We start from the raw sequence: 21,356 nt of genomic DNA, 5'->3' as shown, positions 1-21,356 counted from the left end.
GGTTAGGTTCTGTGAGACATGTTGGTGGCATTAAAAAATACTTTGATTACTCTTTCATATGAACACAATTTCCTTTTCTGTTTCCTCATTTAGAGAGAGATCCCAGTCTTTCTGTAGAGATTATATAGCATTTCCTATGAGCTATGACTTTTTATAATCGATAAAACTGAGCATGTGAATAGCTATGTTGCTGGGGTTTTTTTGTTTTTTTTTTTTTTTTAAATAGAACTAAATACTTCTTAACTTACAAAATAATCATTCTTCAGTAAAGGCATTAATGTTGCACAGATGGTACCAAAGTACTTTCCTTTGATTTTTAATAAGGGACTAGTTTGTCAAAGAGATTTCTCAACTTCTGTCGTGAAACCTATAATAGAGAATAATTTGAAAGGCACACAATGTACATCATTATAAGCCTTTGATGTAGATTAATGATAGCTAAATCACATTTTCTAATTGCTTCCCTTTTCTGTAGTTTGTTATTAAATTTTAAGAAAAAAATTGGCAAAGCTGTTCTCCATAACACGTGCATCTCTGTTCCTCGATGTTTTGTGGTGTCCTTGGAAATATTTAAATTCAGAGAATAGAATCCTTTTAAATGTCATCATTAAGAGATTTACTGTGGAGAGAAAGAACCAATATTTTTCTTCATGAAATGAATATGATAATTTATCATGCTTTGGAGCATTCACCCGTAAAAACTGTTGTAGCTGTTAATAGTATGATTCGTGTGCTAACAGTGGTAGTGTTTTTGTTTTTTACTGTTTTATCTTAGATATGCCACATAAAATTCAGAATTTACAATGATGTTTGCTATTGTGGTCTTTGCTTAGTTATGCCAAGAAACAATTAAAATCTCCTTTTGTAAAATTACAGTTTATTAGTAAAAGTGTGTACATATAAGTGACACAAATATGCACTCTTTTCATTTAGTCTTTTATTTAGGAAATAACTACACTTACATGAAATTTCTTGTCCTCTTAGATTTAGGTTTATTAGTCAGTTTTGTATGCTGCTTCTACTTACAAGTCTTAATTTTCTTCTAAATGCCCTGTTCTATGTTTTATGACTTGTGTAGGCATTGAAGACTTCAGTATTTGACTGGTTTTTAACTAAAAAATGTCATCTTTATCTAAATTTTTTAAAAATCAAGTACACGTTTTTACAGACTATCAGAGGATTAACCTTTAAATCTTTGTAATCCTGAGTTTTTCTATAAAAGTACTATAAAAGTAATCCTGGCAACCTTTTTTTAAAAAAAAAAAAAAAAACTATTCCTCTAAACTTGAGATTCTATCAGAAAATGGCTTGGTTTTGAATCTACTTATCACTGCAAAGAAAAGATCTTGCTGAATTTAGATGTCAGGTCTGTGTGTCAGTGGTTATCTCCTTCAGATGGCTTTGATTTCCAAGATCCTGTCTTAACAATACTTTTGTGGACCAGGTGGTGTTTGGCCTCCACATAAAAGGGTATAAGAGGATCTCCTCTTGCTCAAATATGAACTCCTGCTTCCAGCTGGGTTTATGTTTACTTTCTTTTCAATGCTGGGCTTCCATTTTCCCAGGAAGAAGTGATGGCTGCTTTGGAGGGTAGTTTGACTGCATTCTTTTGCTGGGCAGGGATCACATCCAGAATTTATACAGAATCAAATACTAAGATAGGAGCATTGTGACTTGCTGAGGCTCTGTCTAAAACTAAATAGAAAAAGAAAACTTTTTTCTACTTAAATATGAGAAGGAAGAAATGATTTTGAACTCTAGAGGTTTGAGATTATAATTTACATCTTCTGGTGTATTAATAATAATTTTAAGCTGGTAAAGTGATCTGTGTGAATAAAAAATCACTAAGGGAAGTAAAAATATTTGAAAACCTAACTTTTCTCTTGCTAATATTTAAAGAATGAAAATGTTGAAAAGAAATTTATTTCTGAGAACATGAAAAATGAAATTAAAATTATGTCTCTTTTTAAAAGTTCTTATGAGTAAGCACATGTAAAGTTTTTTTTTATTAAGCCTTAGTAACATCAAAAATGTTAATATACAGTGTGCTACATACACAGCAGATCTTGTCATTATTTAGAAACAAGTTGTAGGGCCATAGTGGTTAAGGCACTGAACTCTCACATGGTCCACCTGGCAGCATGCACATATATGTGTCCAGCATGTTTTTCAAGCTGCCAGGTTCAGGACTCAAAACGTGCAGTTAGCCATATGGGATTCAGCCACCCTAACCACCATGCTACTGACTGACACCATGAAATTGTGATCTTTTAGATTACATATCTGATGCCTTTTTTTTTTTTTTTTTACTATTCATGCTGCTATAATGATCATCAAAGTCCATATATCTCAGATGATAGCCACACATAACTGGTTGTCCTTTTTTCTAAACTTTCTCCTCCATCTCTCCAGAATAATCACTCTAAAGCAGAAAACAAAATATTCCCATTGCTTTACCTTGATTTTAAGATCCCAGTCATCCATTTGGTAAATACAATGAAGCACCTACTATGTGCCAGACACTGTACCAGACACTGGAGATACAGCAAGAAAGAGAAACAAATACTTTCTTTCATAGAGTATGTAGACTGATAGAAATAGACAAGAGATGAAAATAAGGTGAGGGCTTGTAAGTTAAAATAGAGTGTCAGAGATGGTCTGAAAAATGACATTTGAACAGACCTGAAGTTGGTGAGGGATTGAACCATGTAGATGTTTGAGAGAGTTTTCCAGGAAGAGATGGCAAATGCCAGAGGCTTTGAGGCACAAGTATGCTTGCTGTGTTTGAAGAACCGTGAGAGGGACCTGTGGCTGGAATGGTAAGGAGGAGGGAATTGAAGATGAGATCAAGAAGGTAGTGGAGGATCAGGTTGTTTCTGACCTTGTAGACAAGTGTGGAAGATTTAGACTTATTTTAAGAGTGCAATTGGAAGTCTTTGAATTTTTATTTTTATTTTTATTTATTTATTTTTTGAGAGGTTTTTGCTATAGGGCGCATGTGCTCGCCAGAAAGAGAGAGACTCAGAAAGTGAGAAATCACCCCCCAGGAGGGATTGCGACACCACAATCCCTTCTCCTCCATTCTCCTCTCGGGATCTTGGGCATGCACGCACACATGCTTGGTGTGAGTTTAAGCCACCAGGTCCGGGACTCGAACCGAAGTCGACTACATAGGAGTCCAGTAACATAACCATTACGTCAATTGTTGGTCCCAGAAGTCTCTGAATTTTTTAAAAGAATTATTTATTTAGTTTTATTTATCATTATTATTATTACTATTTTTAATTTGGCAGGCCTGTGGGGTTGTGAGAAAGCAAACCTCCAGATCTGGGACTCGAACCGCAGTCGGCCAAGTGGAGTCCAGTATGTTAACCACTGCTCCACTGGTCAGCCCCAGTCTCTGAAAAGTTTTAAGTGACATAATTTGATCCGTTATAAAAGGGATTTCTGGCTGCTTTGTTGAGAATAGATTTCAGGGGAGGAGGCAAGAATGTACCAGGGAGACAACTTAGGAGGTTGTTGTGATAATCTAGTGAGAAATGATGATGTCTTGGATCTCAGTGGAAAGATTTTGGATGCATTTTTCAGGTAAATAAGTAGTAGTCATGTTGGATATATTTTGTAGGTAGAATTGATAGAACTTAAATTTTGCCTGTAAGATATAAGAGAGATAGCAGAGGCAAGCTTGACTGTAAGAGTTTTGTCCTAAGCAGCTGGATGAGCCATTTACTGAGATGGGAAGAACGAGGAGAGGAGGACCAGGTTGGGAGGATGTATTGGGTTGTTGGAAAAGTCATGATGCATTTTTTTTTAAATGTGTTTTTATGCAAAAATGTGTCATGACTTTTCCAGTGACCCAATATATCAGGAGCCCAATTTGGGTCATGTCAGTATGAGACACCTGCTAGGACTAGGCTTCCAGACAGCATTGTCAATAGGTAGTCAGATATTGGAGTCTGGAGTTCAGGGGACAGGTCTGAACTGAACAGATGCATTTGGAGTTGTCAGTGTAGATACAGATGACAGTGTATGTTAAGATTGCTAAGGGAGTGATTGCTAATAGGTAAGTCCCAAATTGAGCATGGTGACTTGCCCACTTTAGACTTTGGTAGGATGAAGTTATCAGCAAAAGACCTAAGATTGGGCTCAGGCGTGTTGGCAAGGGCAGAGTGCCTCTGCACAGAAGCTGAGGTTACAGGGAGGCCTAGGTTTAGTTCCCCATATAACCTAAGTAGTCTGGGCATGGTGGTGCATGCCCGTGGTCCTTCCTGTGGCAAGTTGGAGCAGGAGTATCAAGATGTGACAAAAACTTGTCAAAAATATGGTGACTTTCTGCCTCCCTTCTCTTTCTCATTATAAAATAAAATACCCAACACTGGCCCAGTTGCAGTTGCATGCACTGGTAGACACTGCCACTTGGCAGGCTGAGGCCACATGGGAGACCCAGGTTTGATTCTTATCCCACCCATAAAGTCAGGTGTGGTGGCTGCATCCTTGTAGTCCCAGCTCCCTAGGAGACTCAGACTTACTAATGTGGGCAACCCAGTGAGACCCTGTCTGAAAGAGCTGGGCGTGGTGCTGACTGTGGTCCCAGCTACTCAGGAGGCTGAGGCAGAAGGATTGCAAGTTTGCCGCCAGCCCTCTGCACAGAAGCTGAGGTTACAGGGAGGCCTAGGTTTAGTTCCCCATATAACCTAAGTAGTCTGGGCATGGTGGTGCATGCCCGCGGTCCTTCCTGTGGCAAGTTGGAGCAGGAGTATCAAGATGTGACAAAAACTTGTCAAAAATATGGTGACTTTCTGCCTCCCTTCTCTTTCTCATTATAAAATAAAATACCCAACACTGGCCCAGTTGCAGTTGCATGCACTGGTAGACACTGCCACTTGGCAGGCTGAGGCCACATGGGAGACCCAGGTTTGATTCTTATCCCACCCATAAAGTCAGGTGTGGTGGCTGCATCCTTGTAGTCCCAGCTCCCTAGGAGACTCAGACTTACTAATGTGGGCAACCCAGTGAGACCCTGTCTGAAAGAGCTGGGCGTGGTGCTGACTGTGGTCCCAGCTACTCAGGAGGCTGAGGCAGAAGGATTGCAAGTTTGCCGCCAGCATGGGCAATGTACCAAGACCCTCTCTGAAAGAACTGGGCTGGTGAAGTGTGCCTGTAGTCCCAGTGACTTGGGAGGCTGAGTCAGGAAATGGGTGAAATAGCAAGTACCGGTCTGAAAACAAAACAAAACCAAAGCTACCCAAGACTGAGTCTTTTACAGAGTGCTTCTGCTTACCTGCCTGACTTTGTATTCCTCTTCTGCTCACTGCTTTTCCAAAATCCAGCCACACTAACTTTCTGTTCATTAAATATGATAAATTCATCCCCAAAATAGGACCTTTGCAATTGGTCTTTCTTCCACTTAGGAAACTCCTTGTTGACTCTTCTGTGTCTATTTTTCTTTTATTTATTTATATTTTAAATTTTGTTATAGGGTGTATGTGCTTGCTAAAGAGAAAGACACAGAGAAGTAGAGAGTAAAGGAAAATGAAAAAGCATCCCTCCCCAGAAGGGATTCCTATGCCACAATTTCTTCTCTACTGTTTTTCCTTGGGATTTTTGGCATGCACACACACACACCCAGCATGTTTTCTAAGCCACTTGGTCTGGGATTCGAATCACATAGTCAGCCATGTGGGATCCAGCTGCTTTAACCACTACACCACCAGCTGGCCCACTCTTTTCTTTTTTATTGTTTAGGTCTCAGCTTAAAAGTTGGCTCCTCAGGGATGCCTCCCTCAATGACCTTGACTAAATTATTGGATCATTGGAAAAGTCATGATGTATTTTTCTGTTTTTCTATGCAAAAATGCATCATGACTTTTCTGACAATCTAATAGCAGGTGTATGTACAGAAGAGTAATACTCAGAAAATGGTACCTTGCTTACAATTTCTTTTTTCTTAAAGAATTATTTCTTTATTTAATTCTATTTGTTATTATTACTTTTTAATTTCACTAGAGAGAGGCAGAGAGAGAAAGGGAGAGTGAGAAAGCAAGCCACCAGATCCAGGCCTCAAACCGCAGTTGGCCATGTGAGAATCCATAGCTTTTAACCACCACGCCACCCACACACCTGCCAGTCCCACCTACAATTTCTATTTTTTTTTTTTTTTGAGAGTTTTTTGCTATAGGGCGCATGTGCTCGCTGGAAAGGCAAGAGAGAACCAGAGAGACAGAAAGCGAGAAATCACCCTCCAGGGGCGATGGCCACACCGCAGTCCCTTTTCTTTGCTCCTATTGGGATCTTGGGCATGCACGCACATGCACCCAGTGTGAGTTTAAGCCACTAGGTCCAGGACTCAAACTGCAGTTGACTACATGAGAGTCCAGCAACGTAGCCATTACTCTAACTGCTGGTACCGTATTTTTTCTTTTTTGAAACTACTGAATCATTGTGTTTTATTCTTGATAATAACTAAAGCTATTCATTTAAATATAAAAAAGTACAGTATATGTAGCCCAAGTGTAGGTTAGTGAGTTTTCACAAACCAAACTCATCCAAAGCATACTCTTGTGCCCCCTCCCAGTCACTGCCTCCTCTCCTCATAGAGATAACCAAACACCGTTTTGACTTAACATATTAAATTAGTTTGGGCAGTTTTTGTATTTGATGTGAGTAAAAACATATTGTATGTCCTCTTGTATCTGATTGCTTTTACTGAAGAGATTATTTGAGAATGTAGGTATTGCTCATTTATTCTCCTTAGTCTTTGGCTTGTATAGTTTGCGGTTATATTAGATGGTACTTAAAGTGTTATGACTATGATCATTAATTCCCTGGATTCATTTTATCTGGAGTAAGTCTTGAAATCAGGTAGTATGAATACTCCAAATTTGTTATTCTTTGATATTGTGTTGGCTTTCTAAGTCTTTTGCTTTCCTATATTATAAATCTTTAGCTATTGGGTGTAACTTTTTAATTATCTATTTTTACAAAATAGCCTGCTGGACTATTTGCTGGGATTATATAACATCTCTAGGTTTATTTATTTGAAAGAACTGATATCTTAACAATACTGAGTCTTCTAGTTCACACACATGGTATATCTTGATTTGTGTAGAAGTTTTTCATATGTTTTGTAATTTTCAACAAATAGTACTTGCACTTCTGTTATACTTAAGTATTTTATGTTTTCTCCTTTTTTTATTATTTTTAAAGAGAGATTTTTACTGTAGGGCACATACACTTGCCAGAGAGACAGAGAAAGTCAGAGACAGAAAGCAAGAAATCACCGCCCATGGGAATGGCCATGGTGCATTCCCTTCTCCATTCTCCTCTTGGGATTTTGGGCACATACACACTCGCCCTGCTTGAGTTTTAAGCTGCTGGGTGTAGGACTTGAACTGCAATCAACTATGTGGGAGTTCAGCAACATATCCATTATGCCATCTGCTGGTCCCTTTTTTCTTTTTTTCCTTTCAGGACCATTATACATAGTACTATTTTAAACATTTTCAATTTGCATTTGTTTTTTTGCTAATATATAGAAATGCATTTGAATTTGGTAGGTTGACCTTATGGTCCATGGTCTTGTTAAAGTCATTTTTTAATTTTAGTGATTTTTTTTATTGGGTCATTGGAAAAATCATGATGTATTTTTCTATTTTTCTATGCAAAAATGCATCATGACTTTTCCAATGATTCAGTAGATTCTTGGGGGATAAGCCACATAGTCCATTAAGTCACTGTGAATAGATACGGTTTTATATTGTCTTTTTCCAATCTGCATACCTATTACAGCTTTTTATTACCTTGTGCTGACTAGTACTTCCAGTATGATGATAAATAGGAATGGTGAGAGCAGACTCCTTGTTTTATTCCTGATAATAGGAATAAGGTAATAGTCCCATTCTTTCATGAGTAAGTGTTTTAAGATGCTAGCTGTATGAATTTTTGTAAGTGCCTTCCATCAGCTTGAGGAAGTTCCCTTTTATTCCTAATTTGCTGAGTCTTATTTTTATTTTTATTATTTTTTTCTTTTTTTGGAGAGGTTTTCACCACAGGGTGTGTGCGCTCGTCAGAGAGACAGAGAGAAATAGAGAGACAGAAAGTGAGAAATCACCCCCTAGGGGGGATGGCCATACCACAGTTCCCTTCTCCTCCATTCTCCTCTTGGGATCTTGGGGGCACGCACACATACGTACCCAGCGTGAGTTTAAGCCGAGTCCAGGACTCGAACTGCGGTCGACTACATGGGAGTCCAGTGACATAGCCATTACTCTAACTGCTAGTCCCTGCAGAGTCTTGTTTTTAAAAATATTATTAGGTCATCTGCAAAGTCATGACACATTTTTGCATAGAAAAATACATTATGACTTTTCCAACAACCCAATATAGGAATGGATATTGGAGTTTGTTGATTTTTTTTCTGAGTCCGTTGAGAACTTTACATGGTTTTTCTTTTGTTTACTGAAAAAGTGAATTGTATTGATTGGTATTTGAATGTCTTTTGTAAAAGCTTAAACACCAGTTAATAAGTCTGCTACTTATTAAATCCTTTATCTGCCTTCTTGTCTTTAAGTTTTGAGTGTATTTTTTCTCCATAGGTTTTATCACTATCTGACCCACTGCATATTACTTACTAATGTTTGTAGTGTGTATTGTGTGTATTCTCTCTACCATCAGTGGGATGTGAGTTCCATGCTTTGTTCCCTACTGTATCTCTAGTCTCTGGTACAAAGTAGAATTCAGTAAATATTCGTTAGATGAGTAAATATCTGTTTGCTCTCAAGGAATTTGTAGCCCAGGAGCAGAAGTATAGAAATAAAAGGTGATACACCTTAAGAGAACTCTAAACAAAAATCTTTGAGAGCTCAAGATGGGAGAGAATAAATTCATATAACAGATTTCTTTTCCTTTTGTTCTGTCAGATTCGAAAGAAGATACATCTAGGACAAACTTATTTAATGATGCACAAAACAAGAAGAATTCAATAAAAATGTGGTTTAGTCCTCGAAGTAAGAAGGTCAGATATGTTGTGAGTAAAGTTTCAGTGCAAACCCAACCTCAAATGACAAAAGATGAAAATGCTGAAGCCTCAATGTATGAATTTGTTTCCCCAAGTCCTCTTGCAGGTGCAACTGAGGGGGCTAAAAAGGCTCCTACAAGATCTGGAAAAAAGCAAAAAAAGAAAACATTAGCTAAAATCAACAAAGAGTGGAATTTAAAGGTAGAAAAAGATAGTAAACTTGGCTCCAAAGAACAAGTTAAGGAAAAACTGGTGTCCTTCAGTAACCAAGTGTTTGTTACTGCTAGTCCCCAGGGAAATGGTGAAATAGACCTACTAGCAAGTAATTCCTCAGTAGAATCAGAATGTTCTGGAAGCTTGGCTGAAGTTTTTTTACCACTGGCTGAACATATAGAGTCTCCAGGCACCGAGAACGGGAGTGAAGGAGGGACTCCTGAGGAGAAGGTCTCCAAAACCATTCCTAGGATTGAGAAAGCTTTACCATTAGATCATAATGGAAAACGTACATGTCACAGCAGACTTCCCAGTCCCATTTCTAAGAGGTGTAGAAGAAGCATCCTGAGCACCAGTGGAGAAGCTGTCAAGCAAACAGCACTCTCAGGAAACATCCCATTGCGGGATCATTTGTCACCACCTTCAAGTAAACTGAAAGCTGATGACACATCTGGGAGGAAAAACAGCAATGCATTAGATGAGTCCATCAGCCTTACACCTGGTACACCACCTCCTATACTGAACAATTCAGGTTACAGACGAATGATGTCTAGCCCCTCAGCAGCGAAGCCATTGCCCAGTAGCCTTATGGCCATGAAAAGAAATCACAGAGGAGAGACTTTGCTCCACCTTGCTTCTATTAAGGTAGGCCTCCTACTCTGCAGTCCAGTCTCAGATCAAGACTGGCTAGAAAACAATTTCTTTGGAGCTTGTGAAAACTAGTCTAGGATTATTAGGGTAATTAACTTACCAAAGATAAAATTAGTATTAATACTTACTCTGAACTAGAAGGAAAATTTACAGGGACTATCTTATAGGAGAAATATAATATTTGAATATTTCAGCTTCTACTTTGCCAAGGGCTTTCCCTTTTGCCTATTTTTTGTTTAGCTTTCATCATTAGTTTACTCATTCTTTCCAGGCTTTATGAGTATAGACAGTTGCCAAGTTACTACTGGCAGTCTGTTTTTACCAAGCAGAAGAGCAAGCTCCTTTTTGTGCCTGACAACTCCTAGGGTCACTGCCAGCATTTGGAAGGTTGAAAGTTGTGGTCTGCACATTTCTCCGAAGACCTGGCCATGGGACTAGCAGACATAGCTCCTGTGGTTTACCACCAAGGAACTGCTCTGTGCCCCAGAGAGCAGCCATGCCTTTTATTGACCTGTGTGCTGAAGTTAATGAGCTGTGCCATGGTGGCTGGGATGTAACAGCATTGTATTCCTGATCATGCGGTGTACTTCATACACGTTTTCTCAGATTGTTAGTTGACTCAGAGTCTTGCCAAAATAAGAATAACCCATTTTGATTGGTGCTAGGCTTAATTATCAAATACTTTTATTGTCATTAGTTGGCAAATTCTGATGCAGTAGATTTAAGAAAAGTTTATTAGGTTTTTTTGTTCATTTATTTATTTATTTATTTGGAGAGATTTATGCTGTAGGGTACATGTGCTTGCTGGAGAGACAGAAAGCGAGAAATCATCCCTCCTCTGGTGGAGGGATGGCCACACCAAAGTCCCTTCTCTGTTCTCCTCTTGGGACTTTGGGCACGCATACATGTGCCCCTGGTGTGAGTTTCAAGCTGCCGGTTCTAGGACCCGAACTGTGGTCAGCCATAGTCTAGCACCAACCATGCCACACGCTGGGCCCTTATTTTTATTTTTCAAATCACAAATTAATCATGTTCTCTCTTTTTAAAAAACATTTATTATATGGGCCAGCAGGGACTTAGTGGCTAAGGTGCTGAACTCCTACATGGCCGACCACAGGTTTGAGTCCTGGATCTGGCAACTTGTAACTCATGCCGGGCACATGTTTGTGCGTGCTTCAAATCCCAGGTTGAGAGTGGAGGAGGAGAGATTGCAGTGTGGCCATTCTACCTGAGGGGTGGGTTCTCACTTTCCTTCTCTGTTTCTGTCTCTTTGGTGAGTGTACATGCCCTATGGCAAAAACCTTAAAAAAAAATTATGAGTTGCATGTGTGCCTTCCACCTCAGCTTGACTTTGCTAGTCAGACAGATGTTTGAAAAAGATAGTAAACTTGGCTCCAAAGAACAAGTTAAGGAAAAACTGGTGTCCTTCAGTAACCAAGTGTTTGTTACTGCTAGTCCCCAGGGAAATGGTGAAATAGACCTACTAGCAAGTAATTCCTCAGTAGAATCAGAATGTTCTGGAAGCTTGGCTGAAGTTTTTTTACCACTGGCTGAACATATAGAGTCTCCAGGCACCGAGAACGGGAGTGAAGGAGGGACTCCTGAGGAGAAGGTCTCCAAAACCATTCCTAGGATTGAGAAAGCTTTACCATTAGATCATAATGGAAAACGTACATGTCACAGCAGACTTCCCAGTCCCATTTCTAAGAGGTGTAGAAGAAGCATCCTGAGCACCAGTGGAGAAGCTGTCAAGCAAACAGCACTCTCAGGAAACATCCCATTGCGGGATCATTTGTCACCACCTTCAAGTAAACTGAAAGCTGATGACACATCTGGGAGGAAAAACAGCAATGCATTAGATGAGTCCATCAGCCTTACACCTGGTACACCACCTCCTATACTGAACAATTCAGGTTACAGACGAATGATGTCTAGCCCCTCAGCAGCGAAGCCATTGCCCAGTAGCCTTATGGCCATGAAAAGAAATCACAGAGGAGAGACTTTGCTCCACCTTGCTTCTATTAAGGTAGGCCTCCTACTCTGCAGTCCAGTCTCAGATCAAGACTGGCTAGAAAACAATTTCTTTGGAGCTTGTGAAAACTAGTCTAGGATTATTAGGGTAATTAACTTACCAAAGATAAAATTAGTATTAATACTTACTCTGAACTAGAAGGAAAATTTACAGGGACTATCTTATAGGAGAAATATAATATTTGAATATTTCAGCTTCTACTTTGCCAAGGGCTTTCCCTTTTGCCTATTTTTTGTTTAGCTTTCATCATTAGTTTACTCATTCTTTCCAGGCTTTATGAGTATAGACAGTTGCCAAGTTACTACTGGCAGTCTGTTTTTACCAAGCAGAAGAGCAAGCTCCTTTTTGTGCCTGACAACTCCTAGGGTCACTGCCAGCATTTGGAAGGTTGAAAGTTGTGGTCTGCACATTTCTCCGAAGACCTGGCCATGGGACTAGCAGACATAGCTCCTGTGGTTTACCACCAAGGAACTGCTCTGTGCCCCAGAGAGCAGCCATGCCTTTTATTGACCTGTGTGCTGAAGTTAATGAGCTGTGCCATGGTGGCTGGGATGTAACAGCATTGTATTCCTGATCATGCGGTGTACTTCATACACGTTTTCTCAGATTGTTAGTTGACTCAGAGTCTTGCCAAAATAAGAATAACCCATTTTGATTGGTGTTAGGCTTAATTATCAAATACTTTTATTGTCATTAGTTGGCAAATTCTGATGCAGTAGATTTAAGAAAAGTTTATTAGGTTTTTTTGTTCATTTATTTATTTATTTATTTGGAGAGATTTATGCTGTAGGGTACATGTGCTTGCTGGAGAGACAGAAAGCGAGAAATCATCCCTCCTCTGGTGGAGGGATGGCCACACCAAAGTCCCTTCTCTGTTCTCCTCTTGGGACTTTGGGCACGCATACATGTGCCCCTGGTGTGAGTTTCAAGCTGCCGGTTCTAGGACCCGAACTGTGGTCAGCCATAGTCTAGCACCAACCATGCCACACGCTGGGCCCTTATTTTTATTTTTCAAATCACAAATTAATCATGTTCTCTCTTTTTAAAAAACATTTATTATATGGGCCAGCAGGGACTTAGTGGCTAAGGTGCTGAACTCCTACATGGCCGACCACAGGTTTGAGTCCTGGATCTGGCAACTTGTAACTCATGCCGGGCACATGTTTGTGCGTGCTTCAAATCCCAGGTTGAGAGTGGAGGAGGAGAGATTGCAGTGTGGCCATTCTACCTGAGGGGTGGGTTCTCACTTTCCTTCTCTGTTTCTGTCTCTTTGGTGAGTGTACATGCCCTATGGCAAAAACCTTAAAAAAAAATTATGAGTTGCATGTGTGCCTTCCACCTCAGCTTGACTTTGCTAGTCAGACAGATGTTTGAAAAAAAGAATAAAACTGGTGGATTTGCCAGTATATCTTTTTAGAAATAGTTTCATGTCATTCTTATCCTAATTTTCTCATTTGCAGCCAAGAATAAATGATCTATGTGTACTAAAAACCATATATTGCAGTTCTGCTGTCTTATGTATTGTGCCCACCTACTTCAGGAAAGGATTTGAAGTGGCTCTAAAGTGAAAACTGTAAAATAGAACACAGAGCAGAGGAAGCGGAAGGAGTTACTACAAGTGCATAGTGAGTTTAGATTAGGTGACCTTTAAGGCAGCTGAAGAAAATAAGTACCAGGTTTTGTGCTGTTGAAAGAAACAGGCTTTTTCCCTAAAGCACATTGGTAGACTTTGCAGTTTCCATAGTTCCATTTGTTCCTTTAGGTTTTAGGAGTGTGTATAATTGCACTGTGCATGCGTGGTGTATGCATGAGGGCAGAAGACGCAGCAGTAGTTTTCCTGTTCTCTTGGGCTAGTTAGCTTCTGCTTCTGCAGTTAAGGCTTAAAAGAATGATGCCCGAAGCTGACCTTGGGCATTGACATTGGCCATCACCTTTCCATCCTAATGGCAGCTCCTTGTCCTTTCTTGCCCTTAGCATTTGTACTAGTTTTCTGTTGTAGCCATAACAAATTACCACAAGTTTAGTGACTTAAAACAACGAAAATTAGTTGCCTTACCTGTTGTATACATCAGAACTCTTGTATGAGTCTCATCACACTAGAATCTGTTGTCAGCCGTGTCACTCTCTCGGGGCTCTAGGGAAAGTTCTGTTTCCTGTTCATTTGGGTTGCTGGCAGGAACCGCACAGTCCTTGTTAGGACTGACAACCTGTTTCTAGGTTAGCCTTCAGCTGAGGGCAGTTCCAGGCTCATTCCTTATTTCTTAGCTCTCTTTCTCCATCTTCAACCAGCAGCAGCAGCAAGTTGTTAGGTGGTCTCATCTTTCTAACATAACCAGTAAGGGTTCTCTGCTTGTAAGAACTCCTCTGATTAGATGGGGTCCTGGAGAGTATGGAATAACCCCTCCACCTCAAGGTCGAAGCTGTTATTCACATCACAAAGTTCCTCTTGTTGCATAAGCTAACACATTCACAGTTCTGGGACTTGGGATATGCATCTTTTGGGAGAATCATCATTATTCTTAGCACGCAGTGGAAGTGGCTTCCTTGTTTTTGTGCTGTTTTCCTTTTGTACTTCCTGCTGTCCATTTTCCGTGGCAGCCCGAGTCATCTGACCTAAGTCAAAATTTGTCATTTCTTTGCTCTCCTATCACATCCTTTATTTGAATATAATATATATACATATAAATATATATATATATTTTAAATAGAAGTTTTTGCCTTAGGGCACATGAACTGGTGGGACTTGTGGGGGGGGAGACAGCCATAGTGAGACGGAAGGTGAGAAATCACCTCCCCAGGGGCATGGCCATGCTGCAGTCCCTTCTCCTGGGATCTTGGGCATGCATATACATGTACCTGGTGTGATTTTTTTAAAAATAATTATTTTATTATTTTAACTTTATTTATTATTATTTTCCAATTTGACCAGAGACAGGGAGGAGGGGAGCGAGAAAGCAAGCCAACAGGTTCAGGACTTGAATCATTGTTGGCCATGTGGAATTCCCACGCCCTTAACCACCACACCACCTGCCAGCCCCAGCCTGGTCTGATTTTGAAGCCACTGGGTCCAGCAACCATAGTCAGCCATGTGAGAGTCCAGCAACGTAACCGGTATGGCATCTGCTAGTCCCTGAATATCTTTACAACTCATGTTCCTGTTTGAATATTTGTATCATCTGTGGTTAAAATGCTATTGAGGACATTGTGTTATAAATGAGAGGATTTATGAGAAAGCATTATGCCTAAGAAGGAACTAAAATAAATACTTAATAGTTCATTCTTCGGATTTAATAACACAAAATACTAAGGGCATAGGAGAACTTTTCTATTCCATCTCTCCCCACCTTTTTTTGAGAATTTGTAGGCACTGGAATAACACTATCACCTTCCAGATTCTTTAGCACAAAGTTCAAAACAGCATTGATTACTCATAATTCATGCCACAGCAATGAATTTACTGTGAAACAGAAAAATGGCTTCAAGTTGGCACACCAAGATGTATTTTATGATGCCGATGTAATGGATAATACAGGTTGAGTTTGTCTTATCCAAAATGCTTGGGACCAGAAGTGTTTTGGACATAGGAGTTTTTTTGGATTGGGGATAATTGTATGTACATAATGAAATATTTTGGAGATGGGATCCAACTCTAATCATGAAATTCATTTTTTTTCTCTTTTTTTGCTATAGGACACATGTGCTCACCAGAAAGACAGAGAGAGACAGAAAGTGAGAAATCAGCCCGCAAGGATGATGGCCACGCCACAATTCCGTCTCCTCCATTTCCTCTCGGGATCTTGGGAATGCACGCACACGTTCCCAGCATGCATTTAAGCCACCGGGTCCAGGACTTGAACCGCGGTTCACTACATGGGAGTCTAGCGACATAGCCATTATGCTAACCGCTGGTCTCGAAATTTATTTATTTTTTATACACTTTATTCACATAGTTCGAAGGCAGTTTTGTTCAGTGTTTGCGTATTTCAGCATTTTGTTTAATCCCTATCACGTGTGAATAGGTATGGAATTTGCCACTTGTGTCATATTGGTGTTCAAAAGTTTCAGATTTTGGAGAACCAGCAGTTAGCGTAATGGCTATGTCGCTGGACTCCCACATTGTCGACCGCGGTTCGTGTCCCGGACCCGGTGGCTTAAAACTCACGCCGGGCACGTGTGCGTGCGTGCCCAAGATCCCAAGAGGAGAATGGAGAAGAAGGGATAGCGGCGTGACCATCCCCCCTGGGGGGTGCTTTCTCGCTTTCTGTCTCTATGTCTCTCTCTGTCTGTCTGGCGAGCGCACGCGCCCTACAGTGAAAATCTCTCCAAAAAAAAAAAAAGTTTCAGATTTTGGAGCATTTTTGAATTTTAGATTCTTAGGTTAGGGATGTGCAACTTGTATTTTGAGGGCAACTTATAAGACATGATATGCTTAGAATGTAGTGAAGTTGGCGAAGAGCTGCTGGATTGAGGGAAAATCCTTTGTGACGAGTTTCCTTCAGGGTTTGACTTTGTAGTTCATTCTGTTTTAAGGCAGTCACGTTTTATTGTGTGTGAAGTCACACTGTTTTGTATCCCTCATACTAGCTGCATGAGAAAGTAGCAAAAGACACAATAGCCAAGTGGCATCTATGATATTTTCAAGATCTTAATTTCTAGGACACCTCTTGGAATCTGTAGCTGTTTTCTCCCTGTCACCCACAACCTATGTTTAAATCTGCCTTTGTATTAGTAGTAACTTAATGTGATGTTAATTAAACGAGGTTGTCAGAATCATTAAATTATTTTATTTAGTAAATTCTGAATAGGAAACCAGAGATATATTTAACATTTTAGAGTTTCATTCCAGATGGCTTTTTGTTTTTTTGTTTGAACATTAGTTGTCTAAAAGGGAAGTATTAGGTACCTGATCAGTTTGTTTAAGGGGAAAAGCTTAACCTTACCAGACAAGTAATTTTTTATTTTATTTAATTGTAATGTCCTGTACTGTTTTTCTTTTTTTATATAAGAATTATTTCTTTTACTTGTTATTATTTTTTAGTTTGACCACAGAGAGATAGAGAAAAGTGAAAGTAAGAAAGCAAGCCACCAGGTCTAGGACTCAAACAAACACAATTGGCCCTGTAGGAGTCCAGCACCTCTGTTACATGCCACCTGCCGGCCCCTGTCCAGTACTGTTTTTATAAAGATGGTTATTACTAGTGGTATTTTATAAGAGCTAACCTTTTTTTTCAAATAAGAATGATATATTTAACTTTATTGTTATCCTTCAGTTTAACCAGAGAGAGAGAAAAAGGGAGAATGAGAAAGCAAGCTGCCAAGTTCGAAACATGGTCAGTCATGTGGGAGTCCAGCACCTTGACCACCATACCACCTGCTGACCCCCAGAGCTCATGTTTAAAATATAGGGAAAAAGAATTCCATTGGTGTGTGTGTCTTTGGAAAGTTAATTTATATTGCTGGAATATGCTTGTTTTTACAATATACTCAAGACGTGTGAAGAATCTTTCCTTTGAAAACTTAGCAATAAAAGAATTCATTAGGACTTGTGTGTATGCACACACGCAGACAAACACACACAGCCTTAATTCCAGCCTTTTAGATATAACCTGAAAATACCAGATGTATTTAAAATTTCTTATAAGGCTTGGTAAGTTACTTGTCTTAGATGTGTGGGGTTTTTTTCCCCATGGTTTAAGAAAAACCTCAATTATTCTTTTAAGTTATGAGAAGCCTAAAAGTGAGTGTTTATTACTCAGAAAACATTCTGTTAGAAAAGAAAGTAATTTAAAGAAATCAGAGGCAGAAGTTAATTTATTTCCTGGAAACTTCATATCCATTTGAGGTTATGCAGTTACTGTGGACCCTTCCTAATTATCATAATTTTATTTATGTGCATGACATTAACTTTACATGAAGCAGAAAGATGATAATATGACAGTCTTTTAAGTGTTAGGGAGGAGAAAGCAGATTGGGTATAAAAAGCAAGAAGTTTGCTGATCAGCTATACATTTCAGGTGTGGAATGTTAACAGAAGACACCTTTGATAATATGAAGAGGTAACATGAAAGAAAAATAGCAACTGTCTAGCAGCCTTAAAAGAGCTTCTGCTTTTAATCTCCACATTGTCACTATTTCTCTCTGACTATTCCCGTGTGACTCTTCATTACACAGTTATGTTTAGTTTATTATATTATTAAGCATAGCTCGTTATTAAGCTCCTTATCATTTTATGAGCTTCTCTAGGTGAGCAAGCTCTTTGTCATTACCATGTAGAATTAGAATGGGACAATTTTTTTGGGGGGGGAAGGAGATGTTTTGCTCTAGAGTACGTGCGCTCGCCAGAAAGACAGACAGAAAGCGAGAAATAACCCTCCATGGGGGGTGGCAACGCCACAATCCCTTCTCCATCTCCTCTCAGGATCTTGGGCATGCACGCCCAGCATGAGTTTAAGCCACTGAGACTTGAACCTAGGTCGACTACATGGAAGTCCAGGGACATGGCCATTATGCCATCTACTGGTCCTAGAATGGGACAATTTTTGAGAAGAATTTTTGTGTATTTTTGGTGGATACTTTCATGTTGAAGATGGAGATAAGTGTGGCTCTGGCAGTTCATCTGCCCAATATGCATGAGATTGTCTAAAAAAACTTACATTTATACCTTGTCAGATGTTCCTAAGTTCATTTGGAACTGACTTGAATATAGAACAAAAACACATGCACTACAGGTTTAGCATTTGTACTCCTACAAATTCAGGGAAAATGTATTAGATTGGAACTAGGGCAGTTGATTTGAAACCTATGTTTTCTTACTTTTAGGCCCATTAAACAAAAATTTCATTTGGGAAAGTAAGAATGTATCTTGCATGTGGATTTATTCCTTCAGAAAACTTTTAAGTATGCTTTATGATATGTATTTGATATGTATCTGAAAATATGGAAATAGAAATGAAAACCCAAAGCATGGGGCTGGCTGGTGGCACAGAGTTAACATGTTTTGATGCTGTACCGCATGGAAAAGAAACGAGACTTCCTGTTTCAGACTGGCACGTGCATTTGCATGTTTGTGCCCATGATCTGGGCTGGTAGAGACTAGGGTGGATCATGGCTTCAAGACATCATTTGGGTTGTTCCCCAAGTCCCCCTCCTTTCATCTCTCTTGTGGAAGAAATAGGTAGTTGTCTTTTTTATTAAGAAAAGAAAAAAGAAAAAAATTAAACCCAGTGTTACTGTATGTAGGGCACTTAGTGATACCTACACTATCGAAACAACAGAAGAAGGAATTCATTTCAGGAAAAAAATTGAGCCTGGGGATGGGAAGGGGGACAGAGTTCTTTTTTCCCTAAGAAGCACTTCATAAAACTAATTGAACATAGCATTGTATTTGTCTTTTTTTCCCTTTTTTTAAACCACCAGGGGGAATGTACACTCTACAGAGAGAAAGAAAACACCCCTGGATGAGGTGTGGTCACGCCACAGTCTCTTCTCCATTTCTCCATCCTGTCAGGATTTTGGCCACACACATGTGCCCAGCATGTCTTTCAAGCCCTGGGACCAGGATTTGAACTACAGTCAGCCATTTGAGATCTGGCTCTCTTAACCACTAGACTGTGGGCTGGCCCTGAACACAACAGTGTAAATGCAGCTTTTGTCATGTGTGACTTTTATTTATTCATCCTTTTTTAGAGTAAATTCTCAGATATTTTTGTTTTGCTTTATCTCCATGGACTTAGGTCAAGTATCCCTCCCCTGTTATCTTAGAGGAGCCGATCCAGTTATAGTTGCAGTGACTGGTTATAGTCATTTTAAGAGGATTTTACCTTCCTCATACTGCATAAATGTCATCCTTCTTCCTAAAGCCTCACCTGTTTTAAAAACAGGCAGTATCCTTTATCTTATAGCTAGAGATTATTAAAAAGTCTTTAAGAATGGACTGATACCTAAACATATAATCAAATATTAAAGGTAGATGTCAGATCTTTTCATGTTAGATTAAGGGACAAGATAGAGATTTTGCTAATAGAGAGTTTAAGGCTTTTATTTCTCACCTCTGGGAAAAGGAACAGAAAGCTGAGTGAGAGGAGAGACTACCTGACCATTTCCCCGACTTAACTCCTTTGCCAGGCTTCACTTTCCTGGGAGGCTGGTGACAAAGAGAAGCACATTTCCAAAGCTGTAGTATTTCATTCTTCCTTCTAAAGACAGCTTTTAGGATTCAATCACCTTTATTAGGATTTGGTTAGATCATGACACAGAAAATTCAAAATGCCAATGCTATTGTCTGCCTTTTGTTTGTTTCCTTTGTTTAGTGCCTCACTTCCATTTATACTTACTCCTCGCATCTTGTTCAGCTCTTCTAACATTAAGTTATAATATCTGTTATCTTTTTCACTTCCTCCCTTCATTTCATCACAAGCCACTGTTTTAAAATTATTGCATCTATCCCCAAATGTTGGAATAGAAACCAGAGAAAAATTGGAAACGGTATGTTTAGTAGAAAAGAGTAATACTGGTACGGATGTCGTGGAAGGTTCATTTCATGTAGTTCAGTTAGTTGATAATGGATGGTGATTTTAGTCTTGAACCAGGGGATAAAAATTAAATGCTGACTCCTTGGGCCATTACAGATAGGTTTCTACTGAACCATTTCCTGACATTTTAAACACTGCAACTGCTTCTGCCTAGGAAATAGCTTCGAGCAAATAGGTTAATATAAACTGAATTAATGTATCAGGATAAACAGTTACATACCAATAAGATAACAGTTTTTGACAGCTTTACCATTGGTTTCACTGAGTAGCCTTCTTAGATATATTTGTGTTTGTTTAAAATAGTACTCAAATCATGTATGCTCTAAAAGGATTTTTTTTTTCCATAAATGACATGATGACTTTAAAAAATTCATTATGAGCATACGGTTTTTGGCCAGTGTCCTTTATTTGGTATCTTGAAATTATTTTGAATATGAGTTACTAATACATATTTTGTTCTCATTTAAGGGTAGACCATGTTACTCGGTACCAAAGAAAAATTCAGACATATATAAATTTTTGTTTGTTGGCAACAGTCTGTAAGAGAAAAGAATTGGATTTAACTTTATCTTTAAGAAGACAGATTGTTCATTTAAAAAAAAATAAAAGGAAAAGAAAAATAACCCGGTACTTTCCTTTCTTCTCTTGATACTTTTTAATTTATGTTCTCGTTGTTTTACTAGGGTGATGTACCTGCTGTTGAATACCTCTTACAAAACGGAAGTGACCCAAATGTTAAAGACCATGCTGGATGGACCCCATTGGTAGTTTTCTATTTGTTTGTTTTTTATTCTCCTTCTGTTTTATAGTTCTTATAAGTTACAGTTATGTAGTTGTCCATATATCATTCTCTGCCACACACACTCTGTTGTTGGTTTGAAGACTATATTTTCACCAAGTATGAGAAAATGAT

The 21,356-nt window shown here is 39.1% G+C and overlaps 1 protein-coding gene across 1 annotated transcript in view; it reads left to right on the top strand.

Moving 5' to 3' along the window:
- BARD1 (BRCA1 associated RING domain 1) overlaps positions 1–21,356 on the top strand; it is a 114,018-nt gene that overhangs the window by 26,691 nt on the left and 65,971 nt on the right. Inside the window, exons 4-5 of the mRNA XM_006162597.3 lie at positions 8,919–9,874; positions 21,127–21,207. Coding sequence (XP_006162659.1) covers positions 8,919–9,874; positions 21,127–21,207 — 1,037 coding nt within the window. The remainder of the gene's footprint in view (positions 1–8,918; positions 9,875–21,126; positions 21,208–21,356) is intronic.

Source organism: Tupaia chinensis, unplaced genomic scaffold (assembly GCF_000334495.1).
Source record: "Tupaia chinensis unplaced genomic scaffold, TupChi_1.0 Scaffold140285_1, whole genome shotgun sequence".
NCBI classification, from domain to species: Eukaryota; Metazoa; Chordata; class Mammalia; order Scandentia; family Tupaiidae; genus Tupaia; species Tupaia belangeri.
The sequence above is the reverse complement of the archived record's forward strand: the minus strand, read 5'-3'. Positions and strand labels throughout refer to the sequence as shown.